General features: G+C 44.5%; 1 protein-coding gene across 1 annotated transcript in view; it reads left to right on the forward strand.

Moving 5' to 3' along the window:
- The window catches only part of zmat4a (zinc finger, matrin-type 4a), a 96055-nt gene extending 79380 nt beyond the window's left edge, over window positions 1–16675 (forward strand). Inside the window, exons 6-7 of the mRNA XM_037099575.1 lie at window positions 404–500; window positions 16173–16675. Coding sequence (XP_036955470.1) covers window positions 404–500; window positions 16173–16200 — 125 coding nt within the window. The 3' untranslated portion in view covers window positions 16201–16675. The remainder of the gene's footprint in view (window positions 1–403; window positions 501–16172) is intronic.
- The last annotated feature ends 5044 nt before the right edge of the window (window positions 16676–21719 follow it).

A 21719-nucleotide genomic window follows, 5' to 3' on the forward strand; every position in this document is an offset into this window, starting at 1 on the left:
TCATCCTTGGTTCAAGTACACAGAAATATTTCTCTATCTGGAATAAAAAACAACTGAAGCATACGTGTGTGAAGAACAAGCTCTCAGATTCAGCTGTGACATTTATTTCCCCGGGATTTGAAATGAATGAAATGTCATTGTTTGTGGTTGCGATTGATTTTTCACGCTCCATCAGCGGCAGCAGCTTCTTACTGCAGACGAGACAACACGCAGGAAAAGTCACCTGCAGTGAGACGGAGATGCGTCCGCGTGGAGGAATCGTTCCCGTCTGATTGGTTCTGTTATTTGTTGTGCGTGGGACAGCGTGAAGCCCACAACTGTACTGGAAAACAATGTGAAATTATAAGCTGACTGTTCACGTCCTGTATCTGTTGATGTAACTCGTGTCTCTGTGTACTTGCAGGTCTGAAACGGAGCTACAGCTGTGAAGTCTGCAGCGTCACACTGAACTCGGTGGCACAGTACCACGCACATCTGCAGGGCTCAAAGCACCAAAACAAGTGAGTGGATCACGCCACCGCTCACTGCAGCAGCAGAGCCATTTTCCACTGTTAACTCTTAATGCCGCGGTGCTAAACGCTCCGCTCAAAATACGTTGTTTACTTTGCTTTCATCTGCAGCCTTGAAATCTTGTGCATCCTAACGAAGCCTTGGCTCCTCAGATCCACTCGCCGCTGCACGATGGTAGTATTGTAGAGAGCTGCGTTACCGAGACAGGAATAACCGATGAGTTCATTTTCGCCGAGGGGCCCTCAGTTTACAGTTTGGAAGAAAAATGTTCTAATTGAATCCTTTTCCTGCTTTTATACTTAAGCTACCTGGAGGCTGCGGCGCCGGCAACAGCCAAACTCAAGCTGTGAATCAACAAGCTCGAACAGTTTAGTCACAACAAACCTGCAGCCTGCTGGAAGTCGCTCTCCAGCAGGCTGCTGTTTGAGGAACAAGCTATAAAACAAAAGCTCATTTTTAAAAAAACAAAAAAAACAAAAACTGAACACAGACGCTTCCCTGCCGGTCACAACAGGTATCCTAAATGAATACCACAATTAAGCTTTTTGAAAATTTCAAGCGCCATTAAACAAATCTACAGTTCCCCCCCCCAAAAAAACAAAACAAAAAAAAAACCTGGTTCTGAAGAGTTACTGGCTGTAATATTGCATCAGAGCACTCCTCTGCTCCTGCCTAGTCTGATCTAAAGTCGCACAACGCATCATTAAACAAACAGTAAGCTCCATGTTTTACTCTGAATGTTGACGCAGTTCATACGTAAGTAAATACAAAACACAAATCACAGCTCGATCACATGGACTTTTACCCCGTCAGTGATGATTGGCTATTATTCTAGTGACCTGTAACCAATCAGCAGTGTTGTGGGCGGAGCCAAAGTAGACCACAATTGGGAAAATGAAACGCTGATACAGATAATCAGTCGACCGGCTGTGTAGCTGCTGTGCTTGTTCAGTCAAAGAAAGAAATCTGGCTTCGTATTACGGCCAGACAAAAATCTGAAGGGATAAACAGACGCTCATACAAGATATGTGTACTTATGTATTATATAAGTGTTTCGGTGAGTTTTAAAACTTGTTTGCGAGATGGTAGATAAATGACTGAAGGAGGAACACGTCCAGCAGCCACTGTGAATTCTCTGCAGACATGATGTGACGGAGGGATGTTTGTGTAACGATGCGAGACATCAGGGCATCACAGAGGGAGAAAAAAGACAGACCACCAGATGTTGATATAAAGAGAAGTGAATGCTGGTCAGTTAAACGTTCGGTTGAATTCTGGTGCTGCTCAGTAGACACGAAAACTCAAATGAAAACAGGCCGGCAGCAACTGACACCATGTCAGGTGACTTCAGGGGGAACGACGTCCTTCAAACTTCAACTCCCACGTTTGCTTATTTATTCTTCTGTTGTCTCGGCGTCTCCTCTGCACCGGTTACTTGACCCAGAGCAGTTTCAGCAGGATTAACAGGACTGTAAACTGTGTGAGCTTTTGTTGCGTGGGTCCCAGGCAGGAGGTGTGAAGTGAAGGGGGCTTCCATGGTCCATGTCCTGGAATTAATTCCCCCTGTTGGCCAGTTTCTGGCTGCACACATCCACGGGGGATTTGCTGGCATCAGGAGACGTGACATGCCGTTTAAAAGCCCCGTGCTTTAGTCACGGATGGCTGCGCCGCCATGTTGGAGCCACTGGGGCTCCATGCAGATCCCATCACACACACACAGGAACACACACGCACTCGGACAAATCTCTCGCAGGGATTTCAGACCACACGCGAGCCCCCGGGCCTCCACCTCCACCTCCACCTCCACCTCCACCTCCACCAGCCTGATTTCATCCCACAAAAGGTGCCTCGGGTCCACTGAGGTCATTTGCTTAATGCCAGTTTACACGAAGCGAATAAAGTCTTATCTGTTCTGAAAAAACAAACCCCAGAGAGCAGCTGAGAATAATATTGAATGTGTCCGTCGTCCTTTATCTCTGCAGGACTGGGAACAGAATCACACACACAGTGGCGTTTACAGTCTATCTGAGCCTCACAGGAGCGAGCGGGATCTGGAAAAGCTTGTCCTCGTATCACTGCATGATTAATAATAACTTTTTTTTTTTAAAAGATGCTCTATAAATAAACCGTTTACAAAGTACTTTGACGGACGAAGCAGAAGCAGGACACGCAGGAAGATAACAGAACAGGAGGAAGTTAAAACAAGGATATTTGGGGATTTTTCTACAGTCACCATGTTAATATCACGTCAGAATGAAGCAGGTTGGATTGAACGAAGCTCACAAGTTGCACGGCTGCGCGACTCTTCTCGGCTCAGATGAACTGAGGGGGCAGGAAAATTCAATTTTGAGTCAGGAGGGGAACAAATGACCCGTTCATGACAGGTGCACTAATGAGAGGTGTGATCGATAACTCCGCTAACGAGCTACACGAGTGCAGCAACCCTGATGCATCCAGAGCAGGAAACTCTAACCTAATGGACTCTGGTTCAGTTTTATGGTATTTCCCCCCCCAACACCACCACCTCCTCCACCTCCTCCACCTCCTCACAGTCGCAGCTCTGTCGCAGCTCTCACCTCAACAGTTTCCACACCTGTAGCAGAGAATACCTGAAGAACGGCCTCTCGTCTTTGAAGCCAAAATAAGCACTCAACAGGACGAGTATTAAGTCATTTTACTAACAAGTTCATCATGGAAGGCAGGAAATGTTACTGTGATATTGTTGTTGCTGCTTACGGAGGGAAAACTTCCTCACGACTGAACGTTCATGGAATATTCAGAAGACAACCAAGCAAGACAAGCCAACAGGTTAAACAAAAGGCTGTGACGTCAGTGGTGTCACACTAATACTGATGTTGTAGTGACGTTTGAAAGAACAAACCCTGATCTTCGCTTCATTTCTGTCAAAATGTGGAAAAATCCAGCTCACAATAAAAAGGGATGATGTCATTCTCCCCCTCCGTTACACTGTGCTATCAGTGTTTACTCCAAGTTGTTTAATACCAGTTTAACCTTGAACACACACACACACACACACACACACACACACACACACACACACACACACACACACACGCCAGGTGCTTCCTGCAGAGTTATTCCACCTCTCCTCACATGTAAACCCACACAGTTCGGCCATTTTCAGACATTTGAATGCCAAGATAACAACATTTGACAGCCAGCCACATTTCACAGAACTGCAGTTTTCTCACATTTGTACCTGTGCGCTGTGAAATCAACATCTCGTGCATCACGAAGCATCTTTCTACCAGCCAAAACTGAAAGCAGCGACGCGGACTGCAGTCGGTCTCTCAGATACGTGGCTGTTCTGTTCCTCAGAAAGACAGAAACATGTTGATGATTCTCCGTATTTTAAAACAGTGTTGGAGACGTGAAGCGGTGCTACCTGTCTGCCGTCTCTCATCACTGATTAACTTCTCTATCAGGGCTGGCAGCCATTTAATGAAAAACACCAGAGTTCAATTTGAATTATTATTCTAGGCTGTCGAGTGATTAAAGACATTTTGTTATCGAATGATTAGAAGCTTTGTGATGAATTAATCAAAACTAATCGCGAACAGTAATATGTGCTGTAGGCATTTAAAAATATTCCAATAAAGATGGATTGAAAGCTCGGTGCTACAGAGTTAGCAGACAGCTGAGCCATCGCTAACGTATCCAACTGTCTCACTCACATGTAAGGAAACATCTGATTATCATAATGAACATACACAACGAACATGACTATTGTTAGCACTAGAGCTAGCATGTACATAGTGCAAAGTTTTGGCTGGACTCTTCTCATACGTGCCAATATCTTTAGCGACACACCTGTAACCTTGTGGAAAACTCAGGTGATGTGCAGGCAGATTCACAGACAGACAGGAAGTCTGTATTTGTTTTCGTTTTCCTCCCAGCTGGATACAACGACCGAAGGAGCTTATTAGAGGATTTTTAAGGAGGAGATTTGATTTATCAGTTGCCGTCGGGGTACAAACACAAAGATACTTCTGGAATAACAAACCGACCCGAGCTTTAAGCTATCACGTTAAAACCGAAAAACAAGACAAATCACTTGTTAATGTGAGCGATCCTGCAGTGTGTTCAACTCTGCTGCTGTCGATAGGTCAACCCGAGCTGACAGTGTAATTAGTGTGCCATCACCTCTTCCAAGGATAGCCATCCATCACAGGCTGCTGCATGTGTGTGTGTTTACATCCCACACGCATGAACAACACATGCTAATGCTAATGCTAATAGGCTGATTAGCCACATACTGGCTGCCATCACCACTGCAGGAGGTAACTGTGCTGCTTACAGTCCAAACCTGAAGATGACTGTTTAGTATTCTCACCTTGCGAGTCTGAACTTTATTCTTTTGAGACCGCTGTTGTGGAAAAGAAAAAAAAAAAAAAAAGGTACAGTGACTGTAAATGCATTGTTTTCCTCACCGGTGAGTTGTTTTCCTGACCTCTGGCCACTTCAAAACTTAGAAAAACTCGACTCATTTGTGGGAAAACACACGGTTTGCTCCCAGTCGAATGCATCGACCCGCCCCAGCAGGAAGCCTGAATAATCACTAATGTGAGGCGAATCTCACCATCCAGATTGGACATTTGTTTATTTCTTTAGTAGCTGTGGCATATTGTGACAGTGAAGCACTCAATTGGAAAAGAGAAATATTCAGGAGGAAATGGTCAGTCATACATAGTTAATGTCTACAGACTCTTTGCCTCTGTCTAATAATAATTATCTACTCCGGCTGATGTGCACACGGAATCTCATCAACTCATGCAAATCCACGGCTTTAATCAAGGCTGAGATATCAAAACCCCTTTATCCTGATCCCCCAGAACCAGAACTGCTACCTGCAAAAGAAAGTCTGGAGCTCTGTGAGGCTCTACTTGATGATGATGATGATGATGATGATGAACAAACTCTGCCTGGTTATTGCGATTCCTTCGGTTAATTGGTCTCATTGTGGTTCGATTGCGGCGTGAAAGCAAACAGACCACACGATGCTGTGACGGTACGCAGTTATTTCAAAAGCTGCTTGTGAATTAGGAAGAATCTAGGAAGCCGTCGATATAATTGATCAGTATAAGCCACAACAGCGTGGCTCAGTGGGGCCAAGCAGTTTGTCCAGCAGTCGGAGGGTCAGCGGTTCGATCCCCCAGCCCCTCTAGTCTACATGCTGATGTGTCCTTTGGCAGGATACTCGACCCCAGTCTCCAGTGCTTCTAGAGGGAAACCTTGTGTTCTGATATTCATGTGGAGTGAACAACTACTCAGGAATAACCCAAGGATCTTGACAAACAGCTCAAGGTGTTAACCCGGCCTCCAGATTCCCCAGAGCCCCCAGTCCGATTGAGCATCCATGACCAGTCAAGGCTTGGGGGGGGTTGGTGTACTGTGGTATCTGGCACCAGAGCATTGGTAGTGAATCCTTTGAGTTATGTGGGCTGTGATGTTGGGCCTCCTTGGATTAAACCTGTTCTGGTGAGTCCCACAGATGCTGTAATGTCTCGGGGATCCGGGGAATTTAGAGGCAAGTTTGGCTCCTTGAGCTCTTGGTTGTGTTCCTTGGGTTACTCCCGTCTGGCTGGCGGGTCCGCCACCATCAAGCAGAGAAGTTTCCATGAGGGAGTTTGTAGAGTGTTTTGATCAGTGGTCTATTGTGGTTAATTTGGCATCTTTGTATTTGGGCCACAGTGATGACATTCAGTATGAAGCTTCTTGGTTTAATCCTTAAGTTTAATCCTGAAAGGTTACTTGATCCAAGCTTGAAATCAAAAGTATGAAAAAACGTTATTTTTTCTACAACATTCATAAACATGTTTCTGATTTTGGATTCTCAGGCGTCTGTACAAAAGTCTGAGAAATCCAACCAACAGTTGCTGATGTACTTCAGTCCGACTGACCAGTGTTGGCTTGCTGAAAGTTGGGATCCAGTTCAAGGTGTCATTGTAACTTGGGGGAGATGACATGATTATGTGTAAAGCTGCTGCGCTGTGACTCGTGCTGTGTCCTCTGGGTTACGCTCTGTAATAATATGTGTTGTGTTCAGCCGGGTTTAATCCAGCCGGTTGTACTCGTCTGACAGCAGCAGCAGGATTTATTCTGTTTGTCCTGGTCGTTCGCTCCACACGCTTCAGCCCAGAGAGACATGAAACAGAGCCTGGATGCCTTCCTACCCGGTCGTCTCCCCTGGTCGTGCCTTGTGTTGAGTGCCTGCGCTCTCATCTGTCCACTTTAACACCCAGAAGCTGCACATCACACATGCCCCTTTTAGAAACAGGCCTGGCAGCACAGAGGCAGGCGTATTGATTCTCCAGCTCAGTTCGGCTGTATGACATTTCCTTCCCAATCGTTCCTCTGCATTTTTTTTGCTCATTCGCCGTTTTCCCCCCTCAATTCTCTGGCAAGTTTATCTGCGGCTCACTTCCTCTCAACACAATCCTGATTGTTTTTTTGCTGGCTGGAGGATTCTTTGGCTCCCTGATGGAGGATTTATGTCCATAGTTTAGATGCAACTGATGCAAAAGACAAATAAGGTGATTTACAGAAAACACCAGCTCTAAAAAAAACGGAACCATTTCATTTTTATTGTTATATCTGTCCCTCTGTAGCTTGAGGTAAACTGTCATCCGGTTGATGCTGAATTCATTGAAATGTTCAACTCTCTCTGTCATTAATAAATAAACACCCTGCTCTCACAATCTCATATTTCTCTCAGTTTTCAGTAGTCTGAATGTCGACCAGTGCAACTTCATAACTCTGCGTCTCAAGATCACGTGTTGTTCTTCAGTAATTCCCCATCGACTGCCTATAATTGACAGCAGCAACCCAGCAATGCAGAATTCCTCTGGGTGTCATCGATAGGTCTATCCACCGCCTTCCCTTTCTTGTTCTCTCAGGCGTTGAAGTCGTTGTTGGAGGCGAGGCTCGGGGAGCGATCAGCCCCTGGAGGCTCCGTCCCGCCTGCCACAAATCACCACCAGCACTGCTTCTTCCCTCCCGTTCAGCCCATTTCAAAACAAGTAAAACATGCGCATACAAATGATCACATCTTCAAAAGCATGGAAGAACGCTCTCTAATAAGCCTCGACAGCTCCTCTCATTGCAATTCAGACAACATATTTACGTTGTTGAAAAGGAGGCGAGGATTCAGCCGGTTGCGTCGAGCTCGCGGAGGCTCGGTACAGATGTCGTGGAGCTGCAGCCTCTGCTGGGTAATTGACTGCTGCTTATTTAGATGCAGAAACAAAATGGCCATTGGGGCATCCTTGAAAAAAAAACAACAACAATATAGCATGTTCCATTTTAAAGCAACAGGATGTAGAAATTTGCATTTTTTTTGTGGGATTTGGCTCCGCCCCCACCGTTTCTGAGTGCGACACCACTGTTGTAAATACAAACTGAACTCTGTGGTGTTTTTCTATGCACTTCGTTCTGTCATTTCCTGTTTTCATGTTTAAGATTACTGGCCCGAGACTAGCGCCACCCGATCTCGCACAAGTCCAGAACGTACATGCTACCATGTAATCGCCAAACGGGTCAGATGAGAAGCAGCGGAGTGGTCGGATAAAGGCAGTTGGCTGTTGGTTTGAGTCTGGGCGGTGTGTGGGGGCATTTAGGTGACAACTACAAACAAAACTCATCACGTTTTCTACAATGTTTTGTAGAAAACTTGTACCTTGAAGTAAAACATATACCGGCTTCGACACTGGATGTAAATCTTGAGGTGTGGAGTTGTTCGATATGGACAAAACTCTCCACTTGCTCCAGGATTGGACCGTCCAACGCTGTATGTTGACCACATGAACGTGTCTGCTGTGGGCCACAACAGTGTTTGCTATCTGGCTCTGTTCGTACCTGTGGTCCTGCAGGACTGCACGGCTAAATATTGAGCATGTACAGTGCAGTGTGTGCTGAAGCAGAAAACAGCCAGAGCTCGAGGCAGGGGAAACTTTCAGTGCCCATATTTTTGCAGCGCTCATCTCCCGGTGTAATGGCTCTCTGATTTACAACAATGCACAGCGGGAGCTCTGCGAATGGGCAGGCCATTTCTACACCTTGCACCCATTAGCTGCTCAGCGGAGGGGTTTTTTTTTTTCCCTTGCAAACCGCTTTATGTGTGCGAGGTAGGTGGGTATTGATGAGAAGAGCAGCTCCCAGGGATGGCAATGATCTCGGGTTGGGTAGGAAAAAGGGACAAAAGGAAACCGCACCAGAGAGATTGCAATGCTTTTTATTATTCAGCCTCATTTCTCCGACCATCAAGCCACTGATTAATTCCCCGGTGCACAGGGAGATAACTCAGGGACCCAGTTGGCTACAGAGGAGGCAATTGTCAACCTCCAAGTGGGGCAAGTGCCAGTCGGTTCACCTGCGTTTCTTCTCTTTCTCCATTTCCCTTCTGCAAATATTCTTCCCGGGGGCCTGCTGATATTGATGCTAGACGAGATGCGACCCCTCGTTCATTTTATTCCCTGTACTCCACCAGAAGGATTCGCTTTGTTCTGTGTTTTATAATACTGAAAATCATCTTTCACTGCTGAAGGCCAGTCCATACATCCATATATATAGTCTTTAGTTACAGGGTTTTAGCTAGTGCCTGCTGTAGTAACAGAGACCACCTCAGGACATGAAGCGTCCCGTCGGTACAACTTCCATCTGTCCAAACTTCCCGCTTTAAATCAGAGACATGATCGATGCTGTTAGCTCCTCATTTATAGCAGAGTGCCTTGGTCACTAGTCAGACTGAAATATCTCAACAATTACTGGATGGATTACCCTAAAATGTTTTACTTTCATTCATGATTCCCAGAGGATGAATCCCTCTGACTTTCCATGCAGCCCCCACCAGCAGGTTTACGTGGATCCAGTGCAATTAATCAACGTCTGCGGGATGAATTTGCAGAACATTTGGTTCCAACTGTCATGATTCCCAGAAGATGAGCTAATCCCCTGACTTCACTTCTAACCTGCCATGTGTGGGAGTGTCTTTACAGAGTCATTAGGACACGTTTGGGTTCTGAGTTTGTGGCCTTAACGACTCTGTAAGGACACTCCCACTCAGAGTTTAAAAGCCTGCAGCTCCCCTCCAGTTGATTAGAACTGAAGAAGCATCTTGGATGAGACTGAAACACGTCCAGCTCCCCACGTTCCATCACTTAGGATCAATCGATCAATTGTCAACTATGATTTTAAAATTGTGGAATGTTCTTATCATCAGTTCGGGTCATTTATCAAGAAGTCAAAATTCTGTTTCCAGTTTTTTTCTGGTTTCGTTCCTCTATGAGAATAAAAACCAAACACCTTGAGTTGTGGACAAAACAAGACATTTAAGGTCGTCGTCCTGGACTTTCAGAGACATGGATTGACATTTTTCTAACATTGTTTCATAACATATGATTGATTAATAATCAGAGGATGCAGAGGAGTCGCATGTTGGATGCAGGAGTAGTAAATGTCCATGTATACTTTGCTTTTTCCGCTCAATGCATCTTCAAGGCTCTTGTTATTAAAATTCAGCTGCAAGCAGTGCAAGTCACTTTGTCACTGTGTGTGTTTATCTGTGTGTACAGTGGAAAACATGTTTAACTGTCCTTGAATTTTTCCTCGAATGTACAAAAAAAAACAAAAAAAAAAACACACACACCAAACTACTCAGGAAGCTTTTTTCCTGCACGGTGGATTATCAGATGTAAATCTCTCCGGCGCCTCGGTACTGTACAGCCAAAGTGTTTCGGACAGGTGACTCCCTCCGACACAGACGACACAGACAATCATAAAGCCGCAACGCAGCCGAAGCGAGCGAAGCTGTTTATCACGAAGAGGGGAATTAACTTCAAAGGGATTTGAAAATGTCCATGTGGAATGTAGGCGCCGGGATGAATTATGCATGAAAAAACGCCTCACCAGAGTAATGTGCTGACACAATTTGTCACACGCCACAGGAATACATAAGTTGCAGAGTAGCCATGTTTCGAGGAGTTGTGTAGTGTGGTGTCGGTTCTCTTGGACTTTGGAGGTCGTGCAGCTGTGTAACCTGCACCGGCTGCACGGTGAATTACTCATGAGAGCCCTCTTCGCCTTAAGAGGAAAGCTGGGAGTCTTGATATAGAGTAGCTTTGAAAATTTCTACTCCTCACTTTAAATCTGGGAGTGTGTGTGTGTGTGTGTGTGTGTGTGTGTGTGTGCAGCAGCAGAATTTGAAGGCTGGGCTTAAGGCCATGTATCATCCCCGAGCGTCTTTAAAAGCCTGTCCTGCTGTCAGGTTCGGGGAGGATGCACATTTGAGGCCTGACATTTTGATAGAGAGCGAGGCGAACTGCGGCAAACAAGTTCAGCAAGTCAAGACAAAAATCTGAAGTTCAACAACTGCATCTGCCACCGACACCATGAAGGACGTGAGATGTTTTTGTCGGTGCGCTCACTTGACTTGATTAATCTATTCAAAGTGCTCATTAGTAACATGTGAAACGCAGCGCTGTGCTACAGGAGTTTAATAAACAAGCAGCACTGTGTCTGTCATTCAGAGGACGAGGAGAGTCGCAGCAAATCAATATGCAGAAGTGTCGTACAGTTCGTCTGCACGGTCAGGACCTCCGAGACGGATGCAGGTGTTTTTTTATATGTGCAGAAAATAACCTGGCCAGAGGTCGAAGCCTTTATACTCCACACTCGTCAGTTTGTGCCAGTGATTTTGACAAACGGTTTCACACATCCAAGGGATTTTCACCAGATGTTAATTTTGAGCTGACGCAGGTCGCAGTGAAGTTAATTAAACCCCATCAGTCCCACCACAATGCTGCTGTCTTCCCCCCTGATACCAGGTCCAAACAGCAAGAAAGAGAAATAATCAGAAACTGAATATGTGCTTTGACAACCTCTCAAGTCCTCAGTGAAATTAAATGGGACAACTGAAGGTTTGTAGAGCAGCTCAAGGTTTCTGTTGAGATAAACCACAACTTCCCTCGACCAGATTCTGCGGTGACAGTGCAAGGACAGAATCAGAACCGGTCTGACCCGCGTGTCAGCCCCCATCTCTCTTATGCCCTCACAAAAAGGGGCGTGGTCACACCCTGATTGGCTGACAAGCTGCTTCCACTAATTAATCAGTAGCCGGTCTGCAACAGCTGATCTGAATCCACTGCGATCACTGAAACACAACTTTTATATTTATGTTCAGTTTCTGTCCTTGAACCTGATTTCTACATCAGCAACACACATTCTAACTCTTAAATACAACTCTTGGCTTCTGACATTAAAAGTTTTTTTTTTGTTTGTTTTTGAAGTTTTCAAATGTTCCTGGTTGTCGTGAAAGAAAAAGTACTCGTGTGTTTGCAGCCAACAAGAGGCTCATGAATTTTTTTGGTGTGCGGGCGGATATTTTGAGAGTCGAACAGGGAAGAAAGGAGCGACCGCCGAGGGCGTCGAGCCGCTGACCTGCTGTTCACCAGGCAGCCTCTTTCATTACAGGCCATGTTAACCAGCAACGAGGAGCAGGCGAGGGTGTAAGAACGGCTCTCAGAGGTGGCTTGTAATCCAGCTGTCGGCGGTTTGGTTTGCTCACCGGTGTGATGAGCTGCTAAATTAGACAAATTTGAACTCCTGGGACCTCCCGCGTTGCAGCACACTCGCGTTTTAACTCCAGCTCAACGTTTCAAATGAAATGTGGTCTCATGTAAGAAGAACCGATGTAACGTAATGATGCCTTGAAGTCATTTTTGCTGTTGTTTCATCTGGGGAATTATGAAAGGAAGAGATTCCACCTAATCCTGAATATACTATAATTAAGCCTGCAACGTATAGGATGTGACTGGGTGCGTATTCATACATATAATGATGCCAGAAGAGTGTAAAATGAAGCAATCTACTGCTGCTGTTCTCAGAAAGTGCTTTTTTTATTGAGGTGTTAAAGGTTGTTTGCTTGAGATGTCGTCCTTCAGCACCTGTCTTCTTTAATATCACAATAAATATGATATTTCCACATCTAACAGTGGCCAGGCAACATTCACTTGCAGTCAAATTTCTAGTCAAAGTCCAATATTCATCCTCCTTTAAGCTCTTCTTAACAGGAAACAGTGAAACTACAGCTGCCGTTCACAGCCGACTGTCTCTCGCGGTGCTGCTCGCTTAAACCTCCATGTTTCAGGGTTAAATGTGACTTTTTCTCTTTAAACTCCCGAAAAACAAGTAAACTGAGAAGGTCTCCATCCACCTGGTATTTATGTACAGTTGGGTCGTCGCTCTGCGGTTTCATCACAACAGGCGACTCCTCACGTTACACACCATCATGTGACCCATCGTTTAACGTAACGCTGATTAGTGCAGCGCTCAGCTTCCACGCTCGGCCTCTGACTGAGCTGATGAATGAATCCCAACCGTAAAGCTCAACCCATCGCCGTGTCAGATTTCCACGCGACCTTTAACGCTTGTTTACACATGCATGAATTATTTACAGCTCCATGCGTAGAGTCAGGAGACGCTCGAAGCCTCGGCACCAGGAAAAGCTCCGGAGGGCGGCGGGGGGGAGTTGGAGGGGCGTTCATGTGCCTCCCTGTCAGCTGCAATGGAGGCTGATGGAGGCGGCGTGTTACCTGACAGCTGCACTGTTGCTCCTCACTGCATCACCGTCTTATCACCAAACTGAGATTACAGCCCGCAGACGGCATCTGCTTTTTGTTTCCTTTGACAGTCGGGGGAGAGATTTTCATTCGGCAGAGGTTGGATGCCCAAAAAAAAGAAAAAAAAAAGAAATATGGCTTCCTCTGTGACAGATCTGCTGCCACAGCTTCAGCTTTCAGACAGACAGTCACACAGGAGTCAGACAAGAGAGGAGATTATAGTTTCAGTTCTGTTTTGTTAAAGAAAGTTTCCTTTAAAATCTCATGTTGATGGTTCAGTGTGTTGTAACAGCGTTTCTTCAGGGTAGAATCACAGCGTAACATACATGTTTACTTCAAGTTGCATGTTTTCAGCACATATATGTGACAATTTCTACATATTTCTGGGCTACATCTGCATTTAAAGCAGCCAAGTGTCCAGAATAAAGTCAATAAAATCTTGTTGAAAGACATTTTATTACTCGTTTTCATGCCCCTGTGCTCGATGACGCTGCAGTCGTACATATGAGTTCAACTCAAAATGAGAATTCAGTCATTATCTCATCACCCGTCAAAGTCAGGTGACGTTTCATAGCCCACAAAAACTTTCAGGAGTTTTCCTAAACAGCTGAAGTAGATTTGGAGTTTGTTTGGGTTGTTTTTTAGTTTTTAAAAGAAACAGAAAAATATTGGAAATGGCTCCCACAGCTCGTCCTGGTGAGCCGAAGTATCTGGAGCGTATTTACACTCCCGACACGTAGCCGAGCTTGTGCACCTGCAGCTTTGTAGCTACACCAAAGATTCTGGCATCAAAAAAAAGGTGCAGATATCTTTTTAGATCAATTTACGAACTCGAGAACACCAGGCGAGCTGTGCGGTGATATTTTATGCATCTGCTTAAGTTGTTTAAGAGAACGCTGCACTGTTGTTCTCCTGTGAAGTCCCAGAAATGTTTTTTTGTGGACTGTGAAACTTCACCTGACGTGATGTGTAAGCGTGTAGATGACTGAACTTTCATTTTTTCGGGTGATCCTTTGATAGTTCCAGCTGCTCTGTGTCCGTCCTGAAGGTTCAGGTTTAGAAAGCGACGCAGCCGAAGACGACTCGGCTCAGTAAATCATCCCGTGTGTTTGTGTTGATGTCTGCCTGCGTCGTTCCGCCACATTAAGCTCTCTGCTGAAATGAGCGTGACAGTTTGTTGTGTTGATGCCGTTCTGTCTCACACGGCGGGACGTCGCCGCACTGATTACTCTGCTCAGTTCACCTGAAGACGACAACGCGCAATTCCCATTTTAAAACAAGGGAAGGAAACTGCGTTGATTATATGCAGTAAAGATAAAAACAACACAAACAACGGTGACTGTCAGTCTGTCACATTTCCGCCCCCGTGTATCCCCACCGGGGCACACTGCAGGTTTTCCTCTCCATTTGCTTCCATCTGTGCTATTAAAACCGCAGGCAGCCGCCGATGCTGTTTATACCGTCTACGAGGCAGACAGGCGAGGGCTCGTCCTGACACCGTCCTCTGTGGGTCGACTGATTGAGTTCTGATCGCAGAGGAGAGATGAGGACAGATAAACCCGATAAGACGAGGACGTCCGTTTGGTCTGGACCACTGACAGTAGAGTTCGATGGCAACTTCTTGACCGGCTGTTAGAAGAGCAGAAGACGAACTGCTGTACTCGATTACTCCGTGATTTTGCCGATATGTCAAAACTGCAGTTCCTGTTTTGATCGTCAATCCATCCAAACAGCTCCGGGTCCAAACTAATCACCTCCAACAGTTACTTTAGGTTTTTTTTTTTTATTGAATTATAATTGATTCGTTAAACTGGCAGGAGTGGAGGTGATTTAATTCCCTGATAAATTGAACAGTACAGTTTGCTGATTTATGCCGCAGCTCGCCTGCAGCAGTCCGTTCATGCTGCAGAACAGCTCAAAAAGCCCAAATGGGTCGATGATGAGTGTTTCTCCCGGGGCGACACCGGAGGGACTCGCCCTGCTCGCACACATTTAATGTCGAAGATGCGCCGTGGACTGAAAGTGGAAACATCTCAGATCTCGCTTGGAAATAAAGACATGTAGGCAGAAGTTTTATCAGATTCACGATGCGCAGCTCAGACTCTCCGACCCGGAAGACTGATCCTGGTTTCTGGTTTAGTAGAATAAATACCGAGTGAAAATTCAATATGTCGTCTGAAGTAAATGACAAAGTCTGTCCTCCAGATGAACACAAGACACTGTTTTTGATGTTACACCAAAATATGTTGTTGTAAAGTAACTATTGATTTGGTTTCTATAAACTTCACCTTTACTTTGCTGTTTTGTTTTCATCGCCCGTCAGCTTCATTCTACCAGGAGATTTCTCCATTTCTGTCTGCTTTCACGTCTCCATTAAAGACTGGATGAATGAATAAACTCACATTTAGTCCCGTGTTGCTGGTGTTTGCTGCTCTGAGGAGAAAACAGAAAGTTATTCGTTTGTTGCTCGGTGAACAGCAGAGGGTTAAATCACCCACGGTGACGTTTTGTTGCTCCACCCTGACGTCTATAACAACGTCACACCGCTTCCTGTTTTTTCTACGAGAATCATAAGAATAACGACCCGTAGCGTTCTTTGTCACCTTAATGTCCACGGACGTCTTTTGGGGAGCATTTATCTGAAAAACCTCCGACGTTGCTGTTTCTCTTACGACGACAGGTCTCTGAAAATGAGCCACGGTTGAACGTCTTTAAACCGCTGGGTGTGATGTGTTTGACCATGAAACAAAAGACAAGCACCTTTTTTTTATAGTCTGACTGAACACACACACTTGTTTATGTGTGGCGGACCCTGCCACAGCTTCATGGGACCTGATTTTCCTCTGAGAACAGCTTGTATAAAATACAAAAAAAAACACATTTCTGAGTTTCCATCATGACCTTGTTCTCTCTGGTGTTGTATTGTGAATAATAAAAGTCTGATGAGATGTTCAGTGTGTCCCTGACTAACCCGACCCTCTTCTCTCTCTCTCTCTCTCTCTCTCTCTGTTGTCTTTTGTCCAACAGCCTGAAGAATCAGATATGCGTCCAGTGAGCGTGGGTTCGAAGATTTAAAAACCAACTATTGGATTGATGTCAGACAAGCTGTGGTCAGCTTGCCCTGCTTTTTTTCTGCCTCTGCCCTGCTTCTGCCCTCCTCCACATCATTTCAATCTCTCTCTCTCTCTCTTCTTTCTTCTATCTCGGCTGCCCTGACGAGGAGGAAAACAACATGTTTTTTTTTTTTTGTAACACTGCGCTGCATCGACTGCCTCACCTGTCAGTGTGCAGTACAGTTTAAACCCTCTTTTTCCTGCATCGCTGGCCGCTCTAAAAACATCGACCTTTGACGTCCCACTGAAGCTCTGTACTGTGTTTTTTTGTTTTTTTTTTGTATCCACTGACAGTCTGAGATCATTAACCGTGCTGTATCCACACACACTGCAACTCAACTATACTGCTTTTATTGCATATATTGCTTGCAGCGGAGCTAAACCCCCTTTTGCAGCTTAAAAAACAAAGGGGTTGATGGCAATAATGACACTGGTTGGACTCCTGCTTTCCGCCGTGATGGTACGATCTCGTCTGGGCTGAACAGTGAGCGACTTCTGGCTCTGAAAGTGCTTTCAAAAAAGGAGACCAAAACAGAGTTAATGTGATGCAGTTATGAGGGTTTTTTTTTTAAAGCTTTTCAAAAAAGGCTCAGTCAGATTACAGTTTTTAGCTCCAATCTTGTTCTGAAGTTACAGCCGACACTCGGAGTGATTACTGAGATCTGGGAATGACGCGACATCGATATTAAAGAGGTCCGACGAGAGACGAGCAGTCAGATGATCTGGTTTTAAAACAAACATTTAAATTAGTGAAGTGAAGCAAACAGAATATTATTACTCCAACTCCATCGATGGACGTGAAGATGGAGGGACAGATGTTCAGCTTCAGGCTCTCGAAACGTCTAAACTGAGATATTAAGAAAAATGTTAAAATCTCACCGTCTAAAAGCACGGGAGAAAAACACTCCTGGATCCATCCATGTGTCCGGATCTGTACCAAAGGTTAACCGGGTCTGTTCTGGACTGAGACGCGTCCGTCCCTCCATCCACGTTTTGTTAGAATCTGTTCAGTAGAATTTGTGTAATCCTGCTGACAAACCAACACCTGGTCGACCTACATGTGGCCTCGAGGGACATTTGTGATCATCCAGCCTGAACTGAATTATTTATCTTGCAGTTACAGAACCGCCTCAGAATCTGACTTCAGATCAGTGCAGAGGAGTGAGACAGCAGTATCTACCTGTATGTTCACGCTGCACAGCTTCTGGGTGTCACCTTCACATTTACCTCCCTGTGAACTGGTTTTAGGTGATCTGGCTTGTTTACAACCTACCCGATGACCCGACTGCTCAGGTTTCTTGGACCCAATTTGTTCTGCTAATTGCAGCGTGTTTCTAGATCTCAGCAGTTACTTCAGTACTTTAGTAAGTTTAAGTTTATAGAACTTTTAACAGAATCTCTTTAGTTTCTCTCGTCCTGTTTGGATCTTCAGAACATCTCGTCTGTTTCCCTTCAGCTGTTTCAGGAGACATGTTGGTGAAAACGTAACATTTCCTGTCATGCTGCTTCATAATAAAAGCTTCTCAAATGACTAAATGAAGTCTGGCTTTTATTGTGAAGAAGTTACAGGAAATGAAACGTGTTTGAGGCTGAATTAGTGATGATTGTTTCGATTAATATGTCGTTAGTTTAAGACGAGCAGGTAGCGCAGCGGTGGTGGAAATGCGAAATCCAAATAAAACGCCAAAATATCAGAAGTTGGTGTCCAAAAGTACAAAAACTGGAACAGAAAATGAAATATTAAGATTTCTTCCAGTTTCAGCAGATAATAGAGGACCTGATGTCTTTCACAAACTAAGAATGGCTGTTTTTTGTTTTTTTTTTTTTTTTTGTTTTTTCCCTTCGCTGTCTGACGCGACAGATTCAATCACAGGACACGTTCGGTGTTACAGGCTTGGAAACGTTTTCTCTGGTGCGATGTTTTCATTCCAGCGTGGTCTTCATCTCAGGGAGGTGGAAGTGGCTGCTTTAGTGAGTCAAACGTTCACTTGTACTGAATCCATTCCACTATAGAGCCTCGCGGTTGGTTTAGATGAGGTCCGACGAACAGAACCAGAACTGTAACAGAGTATTGATAGTGTGGAGTGTTTAAAAAAGAAAAAAAAGGGTAATTCAGCTTTATATATACACATATATTTAAATATATCTTATTCGAAAAGCTAATGTAGCATTCTTCTTTCTTTCTTTCTTTTATTTCTTTCCTTTTCTCTTTTGAAGCCAGAGTTGTACAAATGAAATTTTAAGAGGATAAATTATAAATGAGTAATATATATATATATATATATATATATATATATATATATATATATATATATATATATATATATATATATATATATATATATCTCACTGTTGTGGATCAGATTGATTTGTTATCTGTTTACAGTTTCTGTGCTGTGTCCGATCAGAAATGTAGCTTTGACTCACATTGTTAAGGCGTTTCTATTTTCTTTTATTCGTTTTGCATCGACCTCTTAAAAGTTCACCGCAAACCGAAATCACGTGAACAACGCAGAGAGCCGGAGATTTGTACTGCAGAGAACAAAAAGAAGGACATAAATCATCAACGGACTGAAACAAAAAAAAAACAAAAAAAAACAAAAAACAGACCCGTCTGCTGGCTGATGTCAGAACCGCCGGCGACATCAACGACGATTTATAGAATTTTTTTTTTTTTTTTTTAAATATTGCAAATAAGAAGAAGTGCACGTGTGATTTGTTACTGCAAGTAAAAAAAAAAAACACAAAAACAAAAACAAATAATCCACTGAATTGCTTTGCTCAGCCCGAGTGATGACATCATCGTCCAGACGTTACTTTCGGATCGGGTCGTTTGTCCTGAATCGCAGGTCCAACTCTCATACAAACACACACACACACACACACACACACCCTCGTCCCCCTGTGCTCTGGGTTATGTGCTCTATTGTGTCTGAGATAAAAGAATAAAAAGACACTTGCAACTACTCGAGCTGCGTTCTGTATCCCCTTGTTTTTCTTCCATCTCGTTGTTTACGATGATTACAGCCACGTCTCGGCCTCTGTGCTGAGTTCTAATGACGGTAATTAGCGCAGCACGGCAGCTTCATCATGGGAGAAGCAGGAGGAAGTTTAGAGTCGCACATTTGTCACATTATTATCTGTTTTAATGACATATTGTAAACACAATCAGGTAATTAGATGCAGTGAAGATGTCTTCCTACATCACAGTTTGAGTTTTGGGAGTTTTTTGTTTTTTTTTATACAAACATTCTCCAGAAGAGCTCGTCAATAAGAGCAGGTCATCTAGTAATCAGAAAAGTCGCTGGTTCAAATCCCTGGCTCACCCTAGCTGCATGTCGACGTGTCCTTGAGCAAGATACTGAACCCTAAATTGCTTCTGATTAGCGGTTGGCACGTTGCACGGCAGCCTCCGCCATCAGTGTGGGTGAATGTGACAAGTGTTGTAAAGCGTTCTGAGCGGTCAGTGGACTGGAAAAGTCCGTTTACAGAAGTAAAAGTGCTGAAGATCGTCTTCCCTGATGCCACGTGGAGCGAGGCAGCCGGACAGATTCGGCCCACTTCTGTCCACGTCACGCCTGCTTGTGGCCATTTCACGCGGTACGTGTATCCCTGTCTGCTAAATTCTGCCATTAAAATATCAAATATACTGACCAGTAACACATCGTCTCATTATACAACACATTCATCAAAACTCCAGTTTCTGTGTGGAGATGAAGCGTCGGCTGCTGGCAGACCGCCAGGCTGTGAACGCCTGGTTCAGCGCTGCCCGGCTGCCTGCCAGAGAGGTGCTGAATAAATAAGAGCGAGAGAAAAAAGGTGTCAAATAAATATAAATAAATAAACTGCAGAGCGTTTCTCGATGGGCTCAGCCACAGTCAGCATCGTGATCGCTACTACATTATTACAGGATTACTCAGTGGACCGCACTCATCTTCATAAAGGGGCTCGACGGAAGGTGATATAAAGTTAAATGTTTGTCATCAATAACAGAAGCAGTTTTCAGAGGAAGATAAGGACAGAACAACATCAGCTGTCAGAAGAGTCTGTTCAACTGTAGCTCGATTCTGCAGCTTCCTCACAGAAGAGAAACATTTATAACCCTTTGTGAACATCCTTCAAGATGAAACTTGTCCAGAAGAGGCCACTTCCTCTGAATTAACGTCTCTTTAACGTCCGACTGACATCCTTACAGTTTTTACGATGTACTTTCAGACATGCTTTACGACTTCACTCACAGACGCCTGAAGAACTTTTTGTGGCTCGGTGTAAAATTTTATTCCATGCAGCAAAAGCTACAGGATGGATTTAAACCCCGAGTCTCAAACCTCAGCAGCCTGCGTGAGCGAGCTCTTCACCAGATCATCAGATCTATAAAATATCAAGACGTGGTGTTTAATAAAGTTGAAAACAGGGAGGAAGTTGTCTAAAATTAAATTGTAAACGCTTCAATTTTGATCCCTGTAAGAACGTCACCTGAACATCTGAATTAACGTCATTGGGATGTTTAAACTCGTTTGGATTAAACCAGAACTGTTTTAATCTTTCGAGAGAAGGGAAGGACCCAAAATGCAGAAGACACTCAGGAGTCAGACTGGATTCAGGAAAACAGGCGAGCTTTGTTAAACGAACGCTGAATGAAGACACACAAAAACAAGAGTCCAGGTGAACCAGAACTGAGCCAAGAAGACAAATCAATGAAAACATGAGGAACAAAATTCAAAAACATCCTACGGGGAGACACTGGAGACAACACGGGTCCGAAACAGGTGAGGGAGAAGGAACGGAAAAACACTGGAAGGACGAACTGAAGCGCAACACACAGCACAATTTCACAATAAAACAGGAAGTAAGACAACAGAAAAAACCGAGATCGTGACAATAACACACCCAACTCAGACGTGGGGCTGATTCTGATCGGTTGCATCTCATTGTTTTGTCGTGTAATACTGATTAACGTTGTGTACACCTGACCGATGGATGATGGCGGTCTCTCCATGTCTCCTCCTGTGAAGCTCCTCATGATCCATTTCTCCGGCGAGGGTTGGACTCAGAGCGTCGTGACCCGTGAAGATAAACGATTCTTATTAATCTCTGCACACAACAGCCTCCCATCAGGAAGCGAGACTCATTAATTCACCTCTTTCCAAATTTGAATAATTGAATGTAAAGGTGGTGGTGGTGGGGAGAAGTTCCCCAAATTGGTTTCTGCGTGGAGAAGGAGCCCGAGTGTTGCTGGAGGTTTCGGCGCCGACCTCTACAGGGATCATTAAAATTCTCTTTTCATGGATCAGACTGCATTCATCAATTTGTCACTGGCGCCTTTTTCTCCAGCAGAGCCATCAATCAGAACCCGAACAAATCGTTCGGTTCGTGAAGTTTATTTTTCCTACGTAACTTCACCAAAACTTCCCTCTCAGTTTGGACGGTCGAGGCCCAAACTTTGTTGTTTTAATCCTGT

The sequence above is a fragment of the Acanthopagrus latus genome, chromosome 5, assembly GCF_904848185.1.
Source record: "Acanthopagrus latus isolate v.2019 chromosome 5, fAcaLat1.1, whole genome shotgun sequence".
Classification (NCBI taxonomy): Eukaryota; Metazoa; Chordata; class Actinopteri; order Spariformes; family Sparidae; genus Acanthopagrus; species Acanthopagrus latus.